Source organism: Marmota flaviventris, chromosome 10, assembly GCF_047511675.1.
Source record: "Marmota flaviventris isolate mMarFla1 chromosome 10, mMarFla1.hap1, whole genome shotgun sequence".
Taxonomy (NCBI): domain Eukaryota; kingdom Metazoa; phylum Chordata; class Mammalia; order Rodentia; family Sciuridae; genus Marmota; species Marmota flaviventris.
In genome coordinates this window covers 6,754,332-6,779,464 of record NC_092507.1, presented here as the reverse complement: position 1 = coordinate 6,779,464, position 25,133 = coordinate 6,754,332, and the positions used below count along the sequence as shown (strand labels likewise).

General features: G+C 37.7%; 1 protein-coding gene across 6 annotated transcripts in view; it reads right to left on the bottom strand.

Moving 5' to 3' along the window:
- Kif1b (kinesin family member 1B) overlaps positions 1–25,133 on the bottom strand; it is a 147,878-nt gene that overhangs the window by 78,977 nt on the left and 43,768 nt on the right. For 3 of the 6 annotated variants that reach the window (XM_027947531.2, XM_071617341.1, XM_027947533.2), the window contains exons 6-14: positions 24,188–24,366; positions 23,529–23,640; positions 19,830–19,907; positions 19,071–19,136; positions 16,162–16,237; positions 15,336–15,414; positions 13,831–13,973; positions 9,347–9,480; positions 1,135–1,214 (exon numbers count right to left, since the gene is read on the bottom strand). In XM_027947531.2, coding sequence (XP_027803332.2) covers positions 1,135–1,214; positions 9,347–9,480; positions 13,831–13,973; positions 15,336–15,414; positions 16,162–16,237; positions 19,071–19,136; positions 19,830–19,907; positions 23,529–23,640; positions 24,188–24,366 — 947 coding nt within the window. Of the gene's footprint in view, positions 1–1,134; positions 1,215–9,346; positions 9,559–12,536; positions 12,579–13,830; positions 13,974–15,335; positions 15,415–16,161; positions 16,238–19,070; positions 19,137–19,829; positions 19,908–23,528; positions 23,641–24,187; positions 24,367–25,133 lie in introns of all 6 variants that reach the window. The other 3 variants (XM_071617339.1, XM_071617340.1, XM_071617338.1) reach the window with 2 other exon arrangements.

Sequence of the window (25,133 nt, the reverse complement as noted above, 5' to 3'; positions counted from 1 at the left end):
TCAAATCTAGAGTTGGTAACGCAAATATGGAATTATGTGCTTATCTCATCAATAATGAAAAATTATTTTTAAGACAAGCAGCCCAAAGTAAATACTCCAGTATAAAAGTTCTAGTCACCCAGATAACTGTCAGCCTGTAGCTCAAGGATGGAATGCTTGCCAAGCATGCACAAGGCCCTGGGTTCAACCTCCAGTATCACAAAAAAATAAAAAATAAAAAACAAAACAAAAAAATCCTTTGCCTCATCTGATTTTGGAGACAGACAGAAATTCATAAACTCAAAGAAACACTTACCCAGAATCTAAGGAAACGACTTGGATATATGGAATATGGTCTATAAATATGATTCTCTCAAATGTTATTTATATACCCATGCCCACCATTCATTTTGATTCAGTAATTCTAGCTTAAAATCTCTAAAACAAATAAGAAAATTCTTATTGTTTGTTACATTTACTATATCAGTACATTAGAACTTGATCCCACCTCATCTTCTTGTGAAGGGGGAAGAAAGAAACTGATATTTTTTAAGTATACGTTTATTCCAATAGCGAAAGTACCATTTTGGCTTATGCTCACCACTTTACAGTAGAAAAGGGATATAGTGAAAGACAGTGGTCAGAATAGCTCTTTGGATTTGGGCCTTTGTCAAAGGTAGTCTACTCTCTGCGAAGAAATACTCTTCCTCAATTTGTTCCATTTTTATGCCACAGCAACAGGTAGTATGGTAACTATTATGCACATGATTCCACTGAAAACCTTTAAATATGTGGACTTCTCTTTAAAGTGTATATCCGACTGGCTGCAAGTCCCAGCCAGATTGATAATTTGTCTTGTGTTTTAGGAGGGGAAGTTCTTCACTGAACTTTTTTCCCCTCCTAGTATTAAGGATTATTTTAGGGGCGCTCTACAACTGAGATACATCCCCAGCTCTTTTTGTATTTTTTATTTTGAAACAGGGTCTAAGTTGCCCAGGCTGGTCTGGAACTTGCAATCCTCCTGTCTTAGCCCCCTTTCAGGTGTGCACCACCATACCAGGCTGTTTTTAACTTCCATTTCATCTTTTTTTACAATAAAAGAAACCAAAATGCCCCAAAAAACTTAGAAACATTCCCAGATTTTAATCTCCTGACCTCTCCATTCTGATGGCCTCTGTTTTGCGAAGCTTCTCCTCCCAGGTTTCATTCAACTCAGCAATGATCTTCTCTGATTCCTAAGAAAGGAAGTACATAGTTAAAGTGGCAGTCTTTCAATTTAATGTACCATGTTCAAGAAGGAAAGCAAAAAAAAGATTGTGCCCTTTGAGGATATGGAGCTGAATGTAAAGTGATGAGGCTTTTTTCTTTTTTAACATGTAAGGTAAGAATGCTAAAGATTATATGTCAGCCTCAAACATATAAATTCTCTTAAGTTTTAATTAAAATACCTGTCTCCAAGTGTGGGCCTACGTACAGAAAGGTAATGCTAACATCCCAAAATACTTTTTCTGACAACCACTTCTACAAAAGAATAAAGTCTCCAAAGGTATTAATTGCTTTTGACTCACAATAATTTCATTGTAACATAATACCCTTCCCTGAAAGGAAGGATTTCTAATAACCAATATAGAAAGGCATAGTATTAAATCTCCCGTAGCCACTGAAGTGTCAATCACTTGCCAAGTACTCGTTACATCTTACAAATGTAAGAACTACAATGTGTTTTCTGCTTTCTAACTATATCCTAAGGAGAGAGAGAAGTAATTGATAACTTACTTGATAATAATGTATAACCCTACTATATGCCAAGCCCTGTTCTAGGCAACTAGAGAATGTCAGGGAACAAAATGCCTGCCTTCTTGAGACTTATATTCTAGTAAAGACACCAAGATAATTTTGATCAGTAAGTACACAGGGGGCTGGGGTTGTGGCTCAGCAGCAGAGTGCTCGTCTAGCATGTGCAAGGCCCTGGGTTCAATCCTCTACACCACATAAAAAAACAAAATAAATGTATTGTACAAATTAAAAAAAAAATAAGTACACAGTATATCAAACCATAGTGTTCTGGAGTACAATAAAGCAAGGAAAAGAAAGAATGGGGAAGGGTAGGTGTGGATGCAATCTAAAGTGAGTCTATTCAGACAGGCCACTGGCTAGGTTCCACGTGAGCAGAGATAAGGGGAGGAGCAAAAGTTGCCACAAGAAGATGTGAGGAGGGACAACTGTGTGGCTACATGTCTGAGAACTGAGAATGGGTATGATAGGAGCTAACAACAGTGTGCTAAGAACCAGAACGGAAGCACTCAGTTGTCTGTGAGAGAGGTGAACTGGGGATGAGTAATGCTCACATGGAGGAATGAAGAACAAGTAGGGACTGAGTGGGTCAAGAATGGAGGGACAGGGGATTCAAAAAAAGGGGAAGAAACATACACAAAAGCAGGAGCAAATGTTAGTCATGGGGACAAAAATCAGGTGATAATGATGATGACAGTGGTAATGTCAGTAGTAGTAGTGATTAATGAGGACAAGTCTGACAGTCCACAAAATACATCACTGTATGATTCATTTAACAGATTACTTTAAGAGGCCTCTGAGATCCCAAAACATAATCATCTACATAAAAATAAACCTGAATAGTAAACACAATAACCCTAAGGTATCTAGAGTATGGTTTTCTGGAACTTCTGGGTTTCCAGAATAATTCCACCTTTGGAATAATTAATTCCAATTAATATCAAAACCAAAAATACACCAAAGGCAAAAGAAAGGGAACACATAAAAAACCCACAAGGAAAGACCCAAGCAGCAGCTACAGGAATTACAGGAGTCAAGAGAAACAAACAGGACAGCGTGGTTTAAAAGAAAAGAGAAAGAACAACTAGTAAAGCTAGGCAAAGAGCAAACCAGATCAAAGAAACAGCAGGGCAGCTGTGCACAGTGGTGCATGGCGGTAATCCAGAGACTCAAAGGCTACCACAGAACAATCACAAGTTCAAGGCCAGCCTGGGTAATGAAGCCAGACACTGTCTCAAAATGAAAAATAAAAAGGGCTGGAGATGTAGCTTAGTGGTACCATATGCCTGGGTTTAATCTCCAATGCTATTAAGAAAAGAAAAAAAAAAAAGAGCTGGTTACATAGCGGGAGAAGCTAGAACAAATCTGTTGTGGGGGTTTGTGCAAAGGTGGCAAAAACTACATAAATTGGCTCTTCTTGGTCCACAGTGCACACACAGAGTGAAGTGAAGGGCTAGCACCACTACCTGAATAGCATCAGTATCCTCAAGGAGCAAATAACTAGGCAGAGCACCTGCCACTACAAAGCTTATCGGGGAACCAAAATGCCAAGCTAGGAGGAGGCAATGAAGACAAACCCATACGATTCCAGCACGGAGTGAGAAGTCCACGAAAGGATGCTTGCCTGATCCCAAGTGGTCAAAGCTACCTATCTAAAGCACCACAGAATTTACTCCATAGCTAACGGAGTGGTGTTACGTCATGTACAGTACTCTAAACAGCAAGTGTAACACAAGCTGACACCACAACACACATTAATTTTAGGCTTTTAACAGAGGTAGGTAGAACCTACAAAGTGAAAACTGAAAACAATGGTACAGGACGACCTGAGCAAATCACCTGACTTAATACTGAGTAAAAAGCAGCCCACAAGGGGCTGGGGTTGTGACTCAGCGGTAGAGAGCTTGTCTTGCACGTGTGAGGCACTGGGTTTGATCCTTAGCACCACATAAAAATAAATGAATAAATGAAATAAAGGTATTGTGGGGAAAAAAATAAATGAATAAACAAAATAAAGGTATAAAAAATAAATAAATAAGGCAGCCCACAAACCACCTACATTAATTAGGGAATACAAACTGACAAATAAGGGGTTTTGTTTGTTTTTGTGGTACAAGCAATTAAATCCAGGATCATGTGCAAGCTAGGCAAAGGCTCTACCACTAAGCTACATCCCCATCCCACACTTTTTAAAATTTATTTTTGAGTCGGTCTAAATTGCCCAGCCTGGCAACTTAAGATTAACTTGATTAATTGATTAACCTAAGACCACACTACTCACGGAGCCAGGTTGAACTGGGTTTCCTCTTACTGTTCTTTCTTTAAATAAGGCAAAATCAACAGTTTTTCAAGTACATAATCTACAAAAGAGCTCACAATAAGAGAAAGACTGAAGGATAGTTTGCTTTCAAGCCTGAACAACAAACTTAGTGTGGACAAACAAATAAACCCAGAGTAGCCAATAGTACCCTGCTGTTAGTATAAAAGGCAATTTCATCTGCAGGCAGCCAGGTATGGCAGTGTATAAAGCTGCCCATAACCCACCCAAGGAGCCTAATGTGAGATGGAACAGCAATGTTGATTCATGGTTCAGAAATGAGGGCTTGAGGAAATATGCATATAACTACATTTTTAAAAAACCTGCCACGCACCCCCGTTATCCCAGCCACTTGGGAGGCTGACACAGGAGGATTGTAGGTTCAAAGCCAGCGTCAGCAACAGTGAGGCGCTAAGCAACTTAATGAGACCCTGTCTCTAAATAAAATACAAAAAATAGAGCTGGGGATGTGGCTCGGTAGTTGAGTGCCCCTGAGTTCAATCCCTGGTAACCCCCCCTCAAAAAAAAAAAAATTCAAAGACAAATGAACATAAGGAAATTTTTTAAGCTCAAAGGAATGCTGGGCTCAGGTGGCGTTGACTCTTTGCTCTCACATCATTCATGTCTGCATCTGTAGTTATTTGTATAGCACTGGTTAACAAATTATGCTTATACAGCTACACAATTTAATTTCTCTTGATGATTCAGTTATCAAGGTAGAGAAATACACAGGAAAAATCAGAAAATACTTCCATGAAATGCTTAAATGAGAGTTTTGGGTTTTTGTTTGGTGGTGCTAGGGACTGAATACAGGGCCTTGCAATGTAGGTAAGCACTCTACCACTGAGCTATATCCCCAGACCTAGGTTTTTTTTTTTTTTTTTTAAGAGAATTTTAATATTTATTTTTTAGTTTTCGGCAGACACAATATCTTTGTTTGTATGTGGTGCTGAGGATCGAACCCGGGCCGCACGCATGCCAGGCGAGTGCGCTACCGCTTGAGCCACATCCCCAGCCCCCCAGACCTAGGTTTTGATATGTAAAAGGTTAAATGCTTACTACATGAAACATTCCTTAAAGGAATCACATAGCCAAAGTTTTACTGTACTGAATATAGCATGCCTTATAAGTGAGCTCTAAGTTTGGGGGCCCTCAGGCTACTTAGCCCAGCATCTGCCCTTGCCAGCTTTTGTAGTGGATATTTATGGGCAAAGCCTAAGCAATGGAACTCACAGTACTGAATTTGATGCCAGACTATAAATACCAGCCATCACAATGCCTATAGCTGCATGTTTAAGACATTATTGAGCCCATTAATTCCAGAGATTTAGGAGGCTGAGGCAAGAGGATCAAAAATTTGAGGTCAGTCTTAGCAAGTTGGGGAGGCCGTCTCAAAATCAAAAATATATTTTAAAAAGGGCTGGGAATGTAGCTCAGTGGCAAAGTACCCCTGGGTTTAATCCCCAGTACTGGGAAAACAACAACAAGTGGCTAATGCATGTAAGGCATGCATAAGACCCTGAGTTCCATTCCCAGGACCCCACCCCTCCACACACACACACACAAAAAAAAGCCTATTGAGCAAGAAAGCAATCAATTTAAGTCAGTTTAAGCTGTGACTTAAATGAACAACAATTACATATCACTTTCTTTCTCTAGAGAGGTTTGTAGGGATCAGATATTTGCTACATATGAAAACAGGCTATTCAACAAACAGAAGCAGCATTAGCCTGTGAAAATTAGTATACTAACTGATCTTTTCTTTTTTTTTTTTTTTTTTAAATATTTATTTATTTATTTATTTTTAGTTTTCGGCGGACACAACATCTTTGTTTGTATGTGGTGCTGAGGATCAGCCCGGGCTGCTCGCATGCCAGGCAAGCGCACTACCACTTGAGCCACATCCCCAGCCCCTGATCTTAAGTAAAGCATAATGAGAAGCAAAAAGAAATAACCTGCTAGGAAAATGCATTCATGTTCTCTACTGCTGTTTCCATTATAATATTTTCCTCCTGCAGTGCCATACCTCAGGAACACAGCTCCAAGGCATTCTCGGGCATGTCCATTGTGCAACTGCTATCCTGCTTCAGGGAAGCAAGATCTTATCTGCCTGCAGCATTAAAATGCAGGTCTAGCCGAAAGAATTCTCACCACTCACAAGATAAAAGTAGAAGAAGGCACTTATGCTTCAGTGAACTACCGGGCTGCACTGTAAAGGAGCCATTTTCTCTCTAGAATAAAGCTAGGGCAAAGGGAAGATCTCATTTATGTTGTCTTAAAGGAGAATTAAACTAGAGGAATTTATTTGCTGATTAAAATAAAAGTTTTGTTTTGTTTTAATGGGAAGTAGGAAGGTCAGGACAGAGAGCTCCCTGCACAATGACAGCATTATTCCCTAGAAACTATTTGGAAGACACTGGGTAACCTAATTCCAGTTAATGTCTTGACTCCTAACATCTGACATTATTTTCAGTTGGTTCCACTTGGCAGTTAAGGAGAAATTTCTCTTTCGTACCAAGGCAAATGTCAAAGAATAGGGTAATCTCATTTGTGCACTAAGCCTTTAATAAGCAAATAGTAAGATTCAAAATCCCCAAAGAAACCGACCACTTCATATTCAATATTCAGTAAGTGGGAGGTCTCATTTCTCCTTCCCACAGAGCCTCCTATTTCCCATCATGCTCCAAACAGAGGCTGCACACTACAGCAGTCCCTGATGCTTATTTGTGAGAAAATTCATGAAGATGCCTTCTGCATAGGGCTTCACCTAGGTCCTCAGTAAAACTTCAAAGTCAATTTTATCAACAGCAGAAGTCACCCTGCAGCCTATAACCTTGAATGGAAAGACTTTTCACTCCCAGGCATTTCAGAACTTCACACACTTTCTGAGGAAGAAACAAGATCATTTTCCTACTCCCCCCCAGCCCCGCCCCCCCCCCCAAGATTTAAAGGTAAGTATTTTTAAAATTAGAGTACAAGGGACGATACAGTCATTTAACATGTACTGAGATTCTTAATCATGAACAGTAATCAGTAGAATGCACAATTAGATCAAGGTCTAGTGGAATGAGCTTTGAAGTTTCATTTCTGCTTTTCAACAAGTGAGGACAGTAAGTAAAAGGCAACTGCTAATAAAGAAAGCCTGGCTCAGTGGCGCATACCTGATATCCCAGCGGCTCAAGAGTCTGAGGCAGGAGGATCAGTAGTTCAAAGCCAGCCTCAGCAACTTAGTGAGGCCTTAAGCAACTCAGTGAGACCCTATCTCTAAATAAAATATTTTATTTAAAGGGGGCTGGGAATGTGACTCAGTGGTTAATCCCTGGTACCAAAAAAATAAATAAACTTAAAAAAAAAAATACACACTGAACATTTCTATATAATAAGCTGCATAATTAGCACATATCCACACAAAACGCATTGGATATGGACTTTAAATGTTATATTTACTCACTTTTTAAAAAAACTTTTTTAGGTATAGATGGACACATTACTTTTATTTTATTTACTTATTTTTATGTGGTGCTAAGAATCGAACCCAGTACCTCACATGTGCTAGGCAAGCGCTCTACTACTGAGCCACGACCCCAGCCCCTTTACTCACTTTTTGAAGTGAGTAAAATACCAAGGGAAAAGGTGGAATGACCAAGAAGGAAAAAGCTGAAACCCATTTTTCATATAAAATTTTTTCAGCCTCACCTAAAATCAAAATGAAATATCTGACATCTTAAATTATTAAGTTTAATTCACTTGTAGTGGTGAAGAGCCTTTTAATCACCAGTCCAAGTGTCACTGTTCAACTGTCCCTGAATGAGCAGCAGTCCTGGGAACACTGAGCAAAGATGAAGAGTACCAATACTGGCTGCACAGCTCCAATCTGCCAGATGAAAGACCACTCTTGAAGATATGGATCAAACTATCTTCCTGGAGGTACCAAGTTGGGAAGCAAAAAAAGTTTTATGTCTTGATGTCATCTGATGGATGGCAGAATTCCTGGTAAAATGTATCAGCACCATGGGTGACAACTGTCTGCTCTCATCATAGTCATTGAAGGGAAAGGAAGAATCTCTGAGTGGTAGGCTTTGCTCTGACGTTGACATTCGTGGAGAGAGACACAATACAAAGCTGGATGCCATGGGCAAGTAACCTACATACAGGGCACCATGGCCCTGAGTCCATATGCACCAGCACAGGAAGAAAGGCCTTCCTCTATGGTAACCAGAGGGTGTCAAGCTTTCTGAGAGCTTTCAGAAGACACAATTTCATGTGCATCTGTTATGGCTTAGATGTGTCCCCCGTAAGAAAGCTTAGAGATAAAATGACTGGGTTATGAGAGCCTTAACCAAATTAGTGCATTAATCCACTTGAGTGGATTAAATGGGTAGGAGCTGTGGGCGGGTAGAGTGAGACTGAGAAGGCAGGTCACTGGGGACATGCCTTTGGGGCACCCTCCCGACTGCTTTCTTCCACAAGCTCTTATGCCTTGATTTTTTTTTTTTTTTTTTGGTATTAGGGATTGAACCCAGGGTCCCTTAACATATCACCAGCCCTTTTAATTTTGAAACAGGTCTTACTGAGTTGCTTAGAGCCTCCCTACATTGCTAAGGCTGACTTCAAACCTCCTGCCTCAGCTTCCCAAGCCACTGGGATTACAGGTGGGTACAATCAAGCCCTATGATGCCATAATGTTTTGCCTCATCTCGGGCCCAGAGCAATGAAGCTTAACTGTCCATGCACTGAAAACTATGAAACCACGACACACACACACAAAAAAAAAACTTTTAACTCCTCTAAAATTGTTCTTGTTGGGTATTTTGATCATGGGGTAAAAAAGCTAACTAAACAGAATATGAATAAACCTAGTACAGCTACATGAATGTCCCACTCTCCTTAATTTCATACTAATAGAATAATGGCTCTACACAGAATCCCCTCATCAAATGAAACCAAATGTTTCCAGCTATCTCACTTAAAACTAATTTATAACTAACAATTTCATTGTGACTTATAAACTATCTCAAAGTTAATGTACATATCTACTTATCAGTTAGTTCATGTAACAGCTTTGTCTGGCCAGGTCAGACTCAAAACATTTTGGTGAAAAGAGATTAACAGAAAATACAAAATTCTGTTTTCAGGATACCTCTAAGAATTAAAAGTTCTTCATGTGCTAAGCCAAAAATCTCAGTGAGTTTCAGTTCTAGTTCTGCCTTGGGGAGCTACACAGATGGCCTTTCACTAGTTTGAGTGTTTACATACCTTTAGACGTTCAATGGCTTCCTCTCCTCCAGGTGTAGACATGATCCTCTCCTGAATGCTGGTCACAGAAGTTAAGCCCACCTGACTACTGAGTGAGCAGGAAGATGGAGATGACGTAAGGGAGCCCATGGATGCTGTGGAAAAATTGCCAGGGCGTTGATTCTCAGAGGCTAGCAAGTACCTATGTTTATTGTTCTGAAAATCTTTCAGATCTGGGAGATAAAAAGAAGGAAAGACAGAAAAAGAAAAGAGGGAAAGGAACAGAAGAAGGAAAAAAAGATAGGAAGGAACACCAGTGTAAGAAAGGATAGCATTACAGCGCAAGACAAAGACATGTTTTAATACAAAGACAAGTTACAATCGTTCTAGATGGCAGTTCTAAAACACGGCTCTTTAATATTGGTATCCTAGAGGTTAACAATCTCTTCTGGATTTAGAAACTAAAAATCCCAAGGTGGGTTAGCATTTTATCTGGCAGGAGGTAAACAAAGCCTCAAAAGCACTCTATCAAAACAGCTAAAGAATATTTCTTGTATTCTTTCTACTGTTCCACATCTACAATGCCTTCACATTTATACTACCTTGAAATTCCATGACTTTGTAACAGTAAGGATAACAATGATCATTTATTTATCAATAATAATCCATATTAACCTGGTTAGAGTTTTGTGGAATTGTCAAAAATTTTCCAAAAAATGTAAAGAGTTAAAAGAAAATTCTGAGCACTAAGCAGTATATTTGTATAACATTTCAACATGCCAAAAAAAGATTTTTAAAATGTCTTAAATCAAAAAAAGAGGTAACTGTATAAATGAGAGGAATTTTAAGTCTAGCTAAGAATACAGAACTGAATGCTTGCCCCAACAGGGAAAGGCAATTAACAAATTAATAAGTTCTGTTGTAGTTTCCATATTTCTATTATGGCAAACAAAAACATAAGACTGATCATTTGTAAATTTAAGTAAGGCCTTTACTGTGCATAACAGTATGACCATAGGGTTACTGGTAAGTAAGCCTGCTTTCTATTTTGATATATAAGTTTTAGGAAAATATTTTATTTATGAAGGTGTCCAACAACTATAAATTTAGCTCTGAAACTTATTTTTGGTTAAAAAAAAAAGACACACAAAACAAAGTTCATTAATTCACTTATTTGTGCTTTCCTCCATTAGTCATTTTCCCCAAATGAACACCAGAGGAAAACTGGCACACTCCTATTTTAAAATTAGCTCATTTTTAAAATTAAGAAAATCTACATTGCTTAAAATTCATACCAAAACTAAATTTTCCTTAAAGGATATGAGGCAATACAATTAAAAAAACACTATTCAATTCTCTCTTGTTTTTACTATTTAATCAAAAGCCAGTTCTTGAAGCCCCTCAAAGCGTGTGGTTGCTTCAAGACAGTTTGAAAACCACCATCTGCAAATATAGAAGAACATAGGGAAACAAGCAAAGAGGCATGTTTTAAAAGGGAGATAGGAACTAAAGCAAAAAATTCAGCCACCAGGTGATGGTAGCAAGGTGGGAAAGAGGAAGATGGATAAGCTTAGAAGGTCCCATGGACACATGCAAGCCCTAAAAGGAGTTAAGTGGATCCAAATGGAAACTGAGAAGTAGTCAGGACTGCTTTTCTTTGCAGTTAAGGAATTCAAACTTAGTCATGCATGATTTTCAGGAAATGCCATAGCTGCTCAGAGAAGAGATAGGCACCAAGCTGGCAGCAGCAACACCTCAAGCATAAGAGCAAAAACAAAAAGGCATCCTTTCCACACCAGTATGGTTCAGCTTTGGAAATCTCAGACAGAGCTGTTCCAGTCCAAGAGTCACATGTGTATCAGGACAATTAAAGGTCTGGGGGGCTAACCAATCACGACAACTAGGGCTATATTCCAGTTCTCCTCATTGTGTGACATGCTTTACTGCACAACTAAATCAATAAGAATCCAAAAATTAAACCCCAAAACAAGGTTCTTCACATCTTTGTGCATGTGTGTCTATGTGAGCACTGGGGATTGAACCCAGAGGTGCTTTACCACTGAGTCACATCCTCAGCCCTTTTTATTTTAAGTCACTAAATTGTTTAGGGCCCCACTAAGTTGCTGAGGCTGGCCTCAAACTCGGTGATGCTTCTGCTTCACCTCTAGAGTCCCTGGGATGACAGATGTGTACCACTGCACCTGGCTATTCTTTAAATCTTATAAGATAACAAAGCTTACGTGAATTTTAAAAGGGTAAGCAATCATTTCCTCATTAGCTCAGGGCTACCTGTGGAGAGAGTGACCTGTTATGTCATTTCACGCATATGGACTCTTCATTAATTTGTAATTTTAAAATGAGGAAAACTTATTATTCAACCTTTGAGTAAAGTGAGGTTCAAGATATCAAAACACAACTGCAAAAGCATAGGTTGAGTGCTAACCCAACTTTCATATAGAGCTCCTCAGAGAGTTTGGCCAGGTGGAAGTGATTTTTTAATTCTAAAAGTCTTATATTTACAACACTAATTAAAAAGGACTTCTTCATTAAATAATCAACTCAAGAGGCAAAAATAAATAAATAAAACCCAACAACAACAAAAACCAGTATAATGATTAAAAGCCAAGGGCTCTGAGTTATACTACCAAACTGATCATACAAGAAACATGAGGTCTAAGGAAACTAACTACTCCAGGTTACTAGCAAAATAAGAATAATGGAACTTTTTCAGAGTCAGTGACAGAACTGAGATAATATGTTTAAGGTGTCTAGAACAGGGCCAGGTACATTATACACTTATATCAAAAAAATGTGAGCTACCCTATTTGATTCAAATGTATGATATGTCAAGATCATTGTACTGTCATGAGCAACTAATAAAATAAAAAAGTAAAAATTTTTAAAAAAGTGAGCTGCTATCACTGTCCTCATAATCTATGATTTGGGACTTAATCACATAGGGGTAGGGATCTAAAAAGTAGAACAGTAAGAAATTCTTATGCCTTCACTCAAGCTAAAAAACTGAAGTTCATCAAAGATAGCTTTGCTAAATGGAAAAGGGCAAACAGGAGAACTTCTGATTCCACAGGATGCTCCGTCTGGGATTTCCTGTTAGGATCACTGGCATGCAAAGCTCATTTTTAAGGCTGATCCAGCAGAGGCAGATTAGCAACTCAGCATACTGGGAATAACGAATACATCAAATACACACATTTGCCTCCACTTCCAGAGTAATCATCGATCAATGGATCAACTGAAGGTAAGCAGGAGGGAAAATACAAGGGTCAAAGTTCAGGTTCAGCAGTGACGAGAGAGGAACAGAGCAATATTCGGCATTGGGAAGATAAAAAAAGTTAATACTTAGATTATCATTTTTACAAATTATATTAATTAACTTGAGCTCTAACCAGTAAGAACTAAAACAGGCCTTGAAAATCTATTAGAATTTCAAAGACTATAATATTAATTTTACACTGAAAAATATGCTTTATTAAACAAACATTCTATTCTATCTAAATAATCTATTTTACATACTTAAGAGAACATTTTGAAATGTTGGACACAAAACCCAGGGCCTTGCACATGCTAGGCAAGTGCTCTACCACTGAGCTAAATCCCTAGCCCTTACTAAAAACAACTTCTGCAGGGTGAGGTGACACATGCCTGTAATCCCAGCAACCCAGGAGTCTGAAACAGGAATATTGCAAGTTGGAGGCCGGCCTTAGCAACTTATGGACACTGTCAACAATCTGGTGAGACCATGCCTCAAAATAAAAAAATAAAAAGAGCTTGGAATGTAGCTCAATGGTAATGTGCTCCTGGGTTCAATCCCCATTGCCAGAAAAACCCATGAAACAAATATAAAAACCTCCAAAAACTTTTTTTTGGAGGAGGGGTTGGAGGGATACCAGGCATTGAACCCAAGGATGCCCTACCACTGAACTACAACCCTATCCATTTTTATTTATTTATTTATCTTTTAGTTTTGAGACAGTGTCTCACTAAGTTGTTGAGGCTGGTTGTGATCCTCTTCTCCAAACTGTGATCTTCCTGCCTCAGCTCCCAAATTGCTGGGAGATATGTATCACTATGCCCAGCTCCAATAAATATTTTTATAAATTAACTCAGTGAAATTAAGCTTTACATTAAAAAAAAAAATTAATCAATCAATCAATCCATGGATAGCCTGGTACATACTATATAAAGGAATTCTGAGATCATAGTCATTATTTTTCTTTTCTTGAACTGGAGGTCTTTCTATGTTGCCCAGACTGTCTGAAACCTTTAGCTCAAGCAATTTTCCCCACTTCATCCTCCAGAGTAGCTGGGATTACAGGTATGCACGACTGCACCTGGCTCACTGGATCTTTTTAAGAAAAAATACACATTAAACCACTTTTAGCACAATCTAGTGACCAAGTTCCTTAAATCTAAGCTTATTTTAAATATAAAGACCTAATGTTTATTTTAAATATATATTTTATGTTGTTCCTTAATTTACTTACTATCAATAATATCTCCCAGCCCCTGTGCACGTAGAAGGTCCTTCAGCCGTGTCACTTCCTCCTTTAATTCACGAACCAGTTTGGCATTGGGGTCCTCATTGATAACAGCATTGCATTTAATTTGTTTTGCACGATCTGCATATCTAGATTCAAGAAGAAAATTCATTCTTGCCATTTCTCAGGTACTCTTCTTCACAAAAGTAACATACCATTACTTCTAAGTCAAACATCTTGAGTATTTATATATTTTATATGCCCCTTTTATATAAAGCTTTATAGTACCTTATAAAGATGAAAAAGGCTCAGATGAATTTAAGTGATTTTTCCCAAGATAACAAAATAAATAAATAGCAGAGAGAATGCAAACCCAGTTTGTTAGATTATAGAATATTTTTTCACTTCTTTTACTATACCAAGGTATCTTCTTTTGGTTGGGGGGGCCACCGAGGGTGGTACTAGGATTGAATCCAAGGTGCTCTACCATTGAGCTACATCACCAGACTTTTATATTTTGTTTTGAGATAGGGTCTTGCTAAATTGTCCTGTCTTCAGCCTCCTGAGTCACTGGAATTACAGATGTGTGCCCCTGCACCCAGTTTCAAAAGTTTTTTTTTTTTTTTTTTTTTTTAATGATTACAAACTCAAGAAGACAGAGTTCCAGATGAAAGTAATAAAACCCATTCACATGCAAATATTTTCGGTTAAGTGAACATTCTGTTGGTAAATTATTTATTTTTAAATTTTTTTTTATAGTATGGGAGATTGGACCTAGAGAGCCTTATGCATGCTAGGAAAATGCCCTAACACAGAGATACAATCCCAACCTTTTTTACTTTGAGACAGGATCTGGCTAAAGTACCCAGGCTGGTCTTGAACTTGCAATCCTCCTACCTCAGCCTCCTGAGTAATTGGGATTACAGGTGTGCGCCACTATACCTGGCTTGATAAAGTTTTTTTAATGCCACATGTACTCATAATTGTATTACATAATTTTTACAACTTGAGCATTTCCATAAAGACAGAAGCTGTATTCACAGAAGGGAACACTTTTTAAAGAAATGAATAAGGAATATTTATTATTATGTAGAAGTTGTTCAAAACTCTCATTTGAGCAATTTGAACATCTTTCCTTGAAAAAGTTCCTGACTTTCCCAATGAACTGCCAACCATAGACAGGTAAATTCCATTATAATAAAAATCACTCCCCCCCCCATATATTCCCTGTTAAGAGAGAAAGGGGGGCTGGGGTTGTGGCTCAGTGATAGAGTGCTCACCTAGCACATGTGAGAAGGCCCTGGGTTCAATCCTCAGCACCACATAAAAATAAATAAGTAAAATAAAGGTATTGTGTCTAACTACAACTAAAAAATAAATATTAAAAAGAGAGAGAGAGAAAGGGATCACTGTTTACACAAATGACTATCAACGCAGCATAAGAAAAATCCATGGTATAACAAAATGACTGAATGTGGGTCTACTTGGGAAGTAAGGTCAAATGAGAGTACCTCAGAGTGCTCAAAGTTTCATCATAGTTGATATCTGCTGGGCTAAGAGCGGCAACCATTGCAGTCCGAGAATTGCCACCTAAGAAATGAATCAGATCCCAAATTATACTCATTTAGAAAGAATGTTATTGAATGTATCAAATCTAACAGCTTTAACTCATATCTTAATATTTAATCAAAGGCCAACAACTTTCTTAAATACCAGTCCCCATTCCAGGCACTGTTATACTCAACTACTGGTCTATGAATCTACTGGGTCTAGTTCTTGTTCTCTCACTCTCTCTAGAATCTACTGCAGTCAAGATAGCCACTCCATTAAAACTGGTGTTAGCAATGGGAAAGTCACTGCCTGGGGATCAGCCCAGTCTCTTTCTTCAGTCATCAACATCTGACATGGCTAATCTCTCCTTCTTCCTGAGAAGGAGGAGCAGCGAATGAAAAGCAGGACTGGAAAGTCAAGAAATATCAGCAATAAGGAGAAGTAAGAGTTGGCAACATCTGATTATGGGCACCTCAGAGGAACATGAGGTTTGGAAAGAACTTTTGAGAAAGAAGCAAAAGTTTGAAGAAGCTATAGGGAATCAGGAGGATAATGCTTCACAGTTCATACTCTGAAATAAATGAAATATGGGAGAACACCCAAATTTTAAAGTGAATATAATCAGCTGAAATGAGAAGCAAAGATGAAAAAAAGCAGAACATTCAGTTAGTAACATGAATAACTAAAGAAGATTCTTCCCCAAAACAGACACAGAAAAATTAGCCAATATGTAAACAGATTTCAAAAGATATCTATGAAATGAATTTGTGTCAGTAGTCAACATACCTAGATTTTCTCGAAGAAGCCAAGTGAGTACAGAATCCCTGTAAGGAATGAAATCAGTTTTCTTCTTCTTTTTACTCTATTGAAGAAAAAGGAATAGACTTAGTATTGTTTAGGGGAAAAATTCACTTGAAAGGCAAATCAGTCTAAAATTCCCAAGCAAATCAAATTACAGATGAATTCCATCATTGTTGAAATTTATCATTCACAGTTTTAATTCTTCATAATATCCAAAACTCATGCAATTATTTTTTTCATTTTATATCTTAATTATGAAATTTGTATTATAACAAACACAACAGTCAAGAGAGTGTATAATGAGTTACCAGATACCCACATGCAGCTTCAACCATTAACAATATTTTGCCATAATTATCTTTCAATTACTCTCCCAAATACTTTTTTACATTCCTTAAACATTTTGTAGTAAGATGCAGATATTATATCTAAACATTTCAGCAGATAAGGATGTTCTTTTACAGAGTATAATGACCAAGTTCAGAAAAATTTTAACATCAATCCAATGTTGTTATTTCATATGCTGCCCATATCATGTCTGTTATAGGTCTCAGTGTTTAAAGCAAACCCAGCATTTTACTCTAGGTACTTTAGGTACATATTTCTAACAGAAAGGACTTAAAAAAAAAAAGATTATTATCACACTTAGCAAAATTAACAGTAATTCCTTACTATTGTCTTATATCCAGCTCTCAAACAATAAGTTTTATTTTTACAGAGGTATAAATATGAATCCTGTGCGTTCCCAGTGCTGGGGATACCGGCGTTTAACACCGTGCCTGTCACAAGAGTCATTTTCAATAAATAGGCTCAATTTAAAACTGCACAAGCCTCCTAGGATAAGTTAGCCTTTCAGTTCTTCACAGAATGATGAGTCAAACTTTTCCACTAAATGAAGAAATTTCATTTATTGCCCTTTCAAGAGGTTTATAGAACTGTCAAAAGATAGTCCTATAGATCACTAGAACAAACATAAGATAATACAATGTAAAAGCTTCCTCAAATAAAGTTCCTTTATTCTTAATTCCTTTTCCAAAAAACATCATGTTCCTAAAGTAATTCTGGTGTGAAGTCTCATGATTTATGGTCACCCTAAACAGCCAGAAGACAAATGATAAAAAGTTCTTTGAAGGTTCCATTCCATGCTTCTATATATTCTCTGAGGATTTAAAACCATGAGTTGATTCTATAGCTAGTTCATCTCTACGAATCCCCACCATACCTTGCTGGTGCAGTTATCCTATAGACGAAAGCATTTAAGGGAGAGAACAAGAACACAGGATAAACCTCAAACAAAAAAATAGTGAAGTCATAGATTATGACTTCTCAGACACAGATAAGAAAACATTTAATTCTACTTAAGCAATTTAAATGAGATTATTAGTGTACATCAGAGCACACATGATGAATACTTCCTTGGCTTCTAACCTAAATAATAAAGACGATTATATAAAAATTGTGTTAGCTCTTATGTTCCACTGTTAAGGAATAGGAAAGAATGAAGTTACAGTCATGTCCATGTGTGGTGGCACACACCTGTAATCCCTGTAACTTGGGAGGCTAAGGCAGGAGTATTGCAAGTTCAAGGTCAGCTTCAGAAACCCAGTAAGACCCTAAAGCAACTTAGCAAAACCCTGTTTCCAAATAAATAAATAGAAAGGAAGGGAGAGAGAGGCAGGAAACTGGGGATATAGCTAAATGGTAAAGAAACCTCAGTTCAATCCTCAATACTAGGGGGAAAAGAAAAAAAAGAGAGAAAGAGAAAGGCAGAAAGGAAGACAGGAAGGGAAATTACACTTCTGTGCTGAATAATGGCATTTCAGTCCATGTACAGACTGCATATATGATGCTACTCCCATAAAACTATAATAGTGCTGAAAAATTCCTAGGTGGTAGCACAACTACTGCTCACTTGTTTAAAACCTATTACACTGTCAGTTGTATAAAAACACAGCATATACAATTAAGTACATAAGTGTCTGGTTTAATATTTACCATACTCTACTTTTTTCTATTATTTTAGAGCATTCTCTACTTCCTAAAAAGAGTTTACTGTAAAATAGTATGCCATATGTCAGTAGCAGCCTCATGCATCTTGTGTTTACCTTGTCCACTGATTGCACCATTCTCTTGTGCTTGATTTAATCTCATGCTGTTCTGTTCATCACAGTTGTAGGAGCAGTAGGCTCTACCAAAGCCAAGTTGTATAACTGTATACTATCAGGTTTGTGTGAACATACTGTATGACACACCCACAATATCAAAACTGCCTAATGATAAATTTTCCAAAGCATACACTCCTTGTTAAGTGATGTATGACTGTGTTTTATTTTTATTTTTCACTTTTGTAGTGCTAGGGAACAAACCCAGGGCTTCACACTCTACCCCTGAGCTACATCCCCAGTATTCTATCTAGAAAAAAACTGCACAGGAAAAGGACATACAATAAATACACTTTTTTTTTTTTTTTTGGTGAGACACAAAATAAAGCTCAAAAAATTAGTCAAACCTTTGATTTTTGCTCTAGCCTTTATACATCTACATGTGCTTTCATTCTATGTTCAGCACAGACTCAAACTGTGTCAGACCTTCTGTCTTACCTGAAAAGTTCTAAAAGGAGAAAGGCAAGACTACATAATAGGGTCAAAACACAGCAGCCTCTGTAAACAAGCATAAAGTAACATCAAGTCTACCTGCTGTACAAACAATTTCCCCTTAATAAAAAATGAAGTAGCGGGGGATGTAGCTCAGTAGTGGAGAGCTTGCCCTGCACATGTGAGGCACTGGGTTCAATCCTTGGCACCACATATAAATACAGGTATTGAGTCTATCTACAACTAATACATATATTAGTTGTAAAATATTATTTTTAAAAAATGAATTATAAAACTTACCACCTCTGCCAAGGCTGAAATAACTTTGCCCAAAGTTGTAAGAGACTTATTAATATTTGCTCCTTCCTAAAATAAACATCAAACATGAAAGAATTAGGATGAAGAGTTTCTACTACTGTCACATCATTCATATAGAAGATAAGCTTGCCATATGCTAGCATATTTGTTGATGTCCATAAGTTCTAAAATTTCGTTTAGTCCTCAGTAACTTCTCCTCACACTTAATACCATGCTGAGGCCACATACCTACCTCATAGTTCCAAGTATTTTCCAGATATTTATATTCCAAAACCTTACAGATGCAGCCTTCTTTCCACAAATCACCAACGTAAAATTTCTGGTCTTGTTAAACAATCTTTTGTTCTCATATCTGGATCTTGTATATCCTATTCCCATTACTGTCTTACTTCTAACTAGTCAAAATCTGCCTGTTTCCCAAACTGCAATTCAGGTCTCACTCGACCATTATGTCTTCCCTAACTATTTTGTTATCCAACTTAACCTTTCTTTGAAGTCAAAAGATCCTCAGCAGGTCAAAATTTTCTATAAAGGGTCAAACATAAGTTTGTGGGTCATGTAATATCTGTCGCAACTCTGCAAAAGCATCCATAGACAACATATCAACTGATGGATAGAGCTATATTTCAATACAATTTTATTTACAAAACAGGTGGTGAGCTGGATTTGTCCCACTGGCCATAGTCTGCTGACCTATGTTACAGAACACTGACAAGGCCACTTATTTGGTAAAATAGATACCTTTAATCGAGTTCCTTTGGCACCAGTTGAATCAGCTCGTTCACTTCCTGCGAGATCCACCAAGCTGATTTTACTAACCTAGCAAAGAACAGTAACATGGGAGCAATTCAAATAGAAGCAGAAAACATTTAAAGGCAGGAAATTCTTTTAAAAATTAAGGTATGAAGAAGATTAAAAATATTAGTGCTCTTAACCATGACTCAAGATGACAAAGACAACAAACATATATGAAAATCAGTTTAAGAAGCATATACATAAAGCTGGGGGTGTGACTCAACATCTGACCAGCAAGCTCAGCACATACGTGCACAACACGTGCACGCACACACACAGAGCATAAAATTCATAGCAACTATCTTGGTTCTAAAGTAGTAAAATGATTGTGGCTTGGATGTAATCTGTCTCCCAAGGGTTCATAAGCTGAAAACTTAATCCCCAATGTGGCAATATTTAGAGTGTAAAACCTTTGAGAAGTGGAACATACTGGGAAGTTCTTAGGTCTATGGGGGTGCTGCTCTTTGAAGGGATTAGGGAGGTCCTTGTGGGACCCCTGAGTGAGTTCTCAAGGGAGAGTTGTTATAAAAGGACAAGGCTAGCCACTCCCCAGCTTCTTTGGCTTCCTGTGGGAGATGTGATCTCTCCTTTTTATACCTGCTCCCACCATTGTGATGCCATTTGTCATAAGGTCCTCATCAGAGTCAAATTTGATGTGGATGCCAATGCCCTGAACCTCCAGAACTATGAGTAAAACAAGCCACTTTCCACTTTTCTTTTCTTCTTCTTTTCCTCCCACTAGTATTGGGTAATGAACCCAGGGGCACTTTACCACCAAGCTACAACCCCAGCCCTTTTTATTTTTTATTTTGATACAGGGACTTGCTAAGTTGCCAAGACTGGACTCAAGCTTGCAATCCGCCTGCCTCAGCCTACTAAGTAATTGGGATTACAGGAGTGTACCACAATGCCCAGCAACCTCTTTTCTTTATTAAGTTACCCAGCCTCAGGTATTTTGTTATATTAACAATAACTGAACCAGTTCATAACTTCAGGATAAATATGACATTTTACTATAGTATGTCAAAATAATATATAAAACTCATTAGTGTAGTACTAAATGGTATGTTAAAAAAGAAGCTACAAGGAACCAGAACTCTCATATATACTGTTGGTGGGGAAGTAAAATGTTATAGTCACTTTGAAAAGTAGTTTGGCAGTTTCTTAAGAAACTAAATACTCATCTACCATAAGACTCAATATACAAACTGTGATGTATCTATATAATGTAATATTTGTCAGAATGAAAAGGAACAAACTACTGATAAACTCTGTAACATAGTTGAGTCATAAAATCATTACACTAAGTCAAAGAAGCCCAGCAAAAAATAGAGCATGCTATATGATTCTATGTACATAAAATTCTAGGAAACAAGCTAATCTCTAGTGGCAAAAGCAGATCAGAAGCCCAATGCAATGGAGTGGGCCTGTGATCCCAGCAACTCAGGAGGCTAAGCCATGAGGATTTCAAGTTCAAGACTAGTCTGGGCAACTTAGAAAGACCCTGCTCAAAAGGGGAGAGAGTAGCTGGGGCTATAGCTCAATGGTAAAGCACCTGGAGTTCAATCCCCAGTTCTAGTTCCACACTGCCCCCCTGCCAAAAAAAAAAAAAAACACCAGCAGATCAGGAATTGCCTGCAATGGGGTAATAGAGGTATACAGAGGTATTACAAAGGGGCCTAAAGCAACTTTTTTAGGTAACAGAAATTCTCTTAATCTGGACTGTGGAACTGGTTGCATAGTTATAAAAATATTTCAAAACATAGCTCAAATTTTACACTTTAAATATTTATAGTTTATTGTATATCTCTGTAAAGTTGTTTTAAAAAATTATATTTCAAGAAACTCTAGACAAAAGGTCCAAAATGGATTATCAAGAAAGATATTGGGCTGGGAGTATAACTCAGTGATAGAGCATTTACCAAGCATGCTCAAGGCACTAGATTCAACCCCAGCACCAAAGGGGAGAGGGGGCACTACAGCTACGGATTAACATAATTAATTTTGCAGATTTAACATTGTGGGAAAAAGGCAAAACATTTTCATATAGAATGTCCCTTGGTGCCATTCAGAAAAACACTAACCACTAAATAGCATCAACATTATTACCTCTGGCAAAGCAAGTTATTTGATCACCTATAACTAGTATATTTTTTTAAATGATTTTTAGCTGAAAGCAAATAAAATGTCATCAAGAAAAAAGGTGTGGGCTGGGGATGTGGCTCAAGCGGTAGCGCGCTCGCCTGGCGTGCGTGCGGCCCGGGTTCGATCCTCAGCACCACATACAAACAAAGATGTTGTGTCCGCCGAAAAACTAAAAAAATAAATATTAAAATTCTCTCTCTCTCTCTCTCTCTCAAAAAAAAGAAAAAGAAAAAAGGTGATTCTAGTTTTTAGTGACAATGATATCACACACAATATACTAATTTTATATAGCAAAGGATCCTGTGTAACTGCTAGCACAATAAATCTAAATTCAGATTTAAGATTGGATGCCACTTAGGAATGCACACAGAGCATAATTTAACTTTTTATTATTATTAACAGTAATAGCAACAAAATTAACATTTACTTGGGAGGCTGAGGCAAAAAAAACTGCAAGTTCAAGGCCAGCTTCAGTAACTTAGTGAGACCTGTCTCAAAATAAAAATTAAAAAAAAAAAAAAAGAAAAAACTATTGGGGAAGGGGGAGGTAGGGCCTGACTGGTAACATAGCTCAGTGGTGAGGCACCTCTGGGTTCATCCTAAGTACTATAAAATTAACATTTATTAAGTAGCTACTCTGTACTAGACACTATTATATGTACTTAATCTATATTAATATTTGATCCTTTTTAACAACTCTATAAGGGTTTATAGGTGAAGAAAATGAGGCACAAAGAGGTTAAATAATTTGCCCAGGTTAATATATCTGAAAAGTAGCAGTCAGAATTCAAAGCAAGAAGTTTGATTTCAAAATCTATAAATTTTGGTTTTGGTATTGGGGATTGAACCCAGCAGTGTTTTAACACTGAGCTACATTCCCAGCCCCTTTTATTTTTTATTTTGAGAAAGAGTCTCCATAAATTGAAGGGGCTCGCTACAGTGCTGGGACTGACCTGGAACTTGCAATCCTCCTGCCTCAATCTCCAGAGCTGCTAGGATAATAGGTATGCACCTCTGCAACTGGATTGCAATATTTAAACACTATACAAAGTAAGAAATTAACAAGAACGGGTATTTGAAGAAAACCAGAGTTCTCATGGAGTTATATTTGTTTTCCAGGAATAAAACATATTCTGCTTGCCTAATCATTTTCTTCACCATTTAATCCCACAGTAATATTCTGTAGTAACATTATTAATATTATCATGGTTCAGTCAGGAAGAAAAGGATTTTCTCCCCACGGATCCGCTTTGTAGTTTATGAGACCCAAAGTCTTAAGACTGTTTTTTCTTATCTCTGTTTTCTATTCTGTGATTTCCTTTAAGAACCCATGATGAAACTGAATCAAGATGGAAGAAAAATGTTAAGTACAGGCTATAAAGTACCCTCCGTTAAGTAAAAGAGCAATCTACCTCCCTTTCACAAAATACACAGGATATTAAAGGGATTTCTCAAAATTCCCACCTCTGCAACTCAAACCTAGAGACGATGTTCTCCTACCTTCTCAGTGGAAAGGTTGGTCTCAGAGTCATGTTTCTTCTGGGTGAAAACAATGGTGAACACAGCGTGGGAACGGCTACTTGTTTCATTCATGTTGGTAGCTGCCACTGTCCTAAATAAACACAATGGTGACCACGTGACAATGGAATTCTTACATGTGGAGCAGCAGGCTCTACATTATAAGCATAACAATCACAAGTTATGGCCTTAAACTGTTAGACTGTCACTTACACAATTGCTCTTAATACTATCTTATTTGTGAGCCCATCAAGATACCCTCCAACTCAAAAAGCGCCCCATCAGAATCATTTTTCATACTCCAGCTATCCCTTTAGAAACCACCAGAGCATTAAATTTTTATTCTTTATTAGGTGCTCATTTATTCCAGACTCAATTACTACCACCGATACACATAGACAAGATGACTAACACTTTACCACGGCTTGATTAAAACTTAAGGGTAAAACTTAACCAAAGTTCTGTTTCAGTAGTGTATTGTTTTGATGAGAAGAAAGACAGAAGCCCCCAACTCTCCAGCATGTGAGACTAAGTGAACTGAAGCAACTGTTATCACTATCATCATGGGATAGTCATAAATAGGAAGAAAGAGCCCCAAAATGTGCCAAAGGCCTCAGTCATTAGCCAGTTTTCCACCATACCTGGCTTTGTTCCCAGCATCCATGAGGTCAGCAATGTCTGTGTAGGAAGTGACCGCCAGTTTCGACAGATCCTCCACATAGGGTCCAAGAAGTGGGTGTTCACGCACACGCAAATTACCCTTGTTTTTTGGATTCAGCAAATCTCGTACTCTTTCACAGTAAATTTCCATGTAGCTCACCTAGGAACATATTATTAAAGTGAATTAAAGGACCTGGAAAAAGAAACCACAGACAGCAAAAATATTGTTTTTAATTTTTATTTTTTGTAGTTGTAGATGGACAGAATGCCTTTATTTGTTTACTTTTATGTGGTGCTGAGGATCAAACCCAGTGGCTCACGCATGCTAGGCAAGCACTCTAGCACTAAGCTACAGCCCAGCTCAAAGCAAAAAGATTTTTACAGAAGTTTTTAAAAAGCTCTACAATTAGGGATCAGCAACATTTACGAAGTGAAATGTCAAAGTTCTAGGCCCTTGGGGCTGGGGTTATGGCTTAGTGGTAGAGCGCTCGCCTCGCACGTGCGAGACCCTGGGTTCGATCCTCAGCACCACATAAAAATAAATAAGTGAAATAAAGGTATTGTGTCCAACTACAACTTAAAAAAAAAAAAAAAAGTTTCTAGGCCCTTTTTTCTATTAGTAGTATGCACCCTGTGTAGGTTAGAACCCACCTTCTGACTTTGCAGGGAAGGAAGGTTTTATCTCTGGCACATAATGGTTGCTACTTGTCTTAGGCAGGAAAGATATTTTAGTAGCAATTTATCAGTTATCAATTTTAAATGTACATACTACTGTCAGTAATGGAAATTTAAAGTGAAGTCACTCCAAGGGTTGGAAAAAAAGAATTCTATCAGAGTTAAAACCAAGGAACAATATTAATATTCCAGAGCAGGGAGGACAAGAGACCAGTGACTAATTCTTTAAGACTGACCACACTGTTATGAACT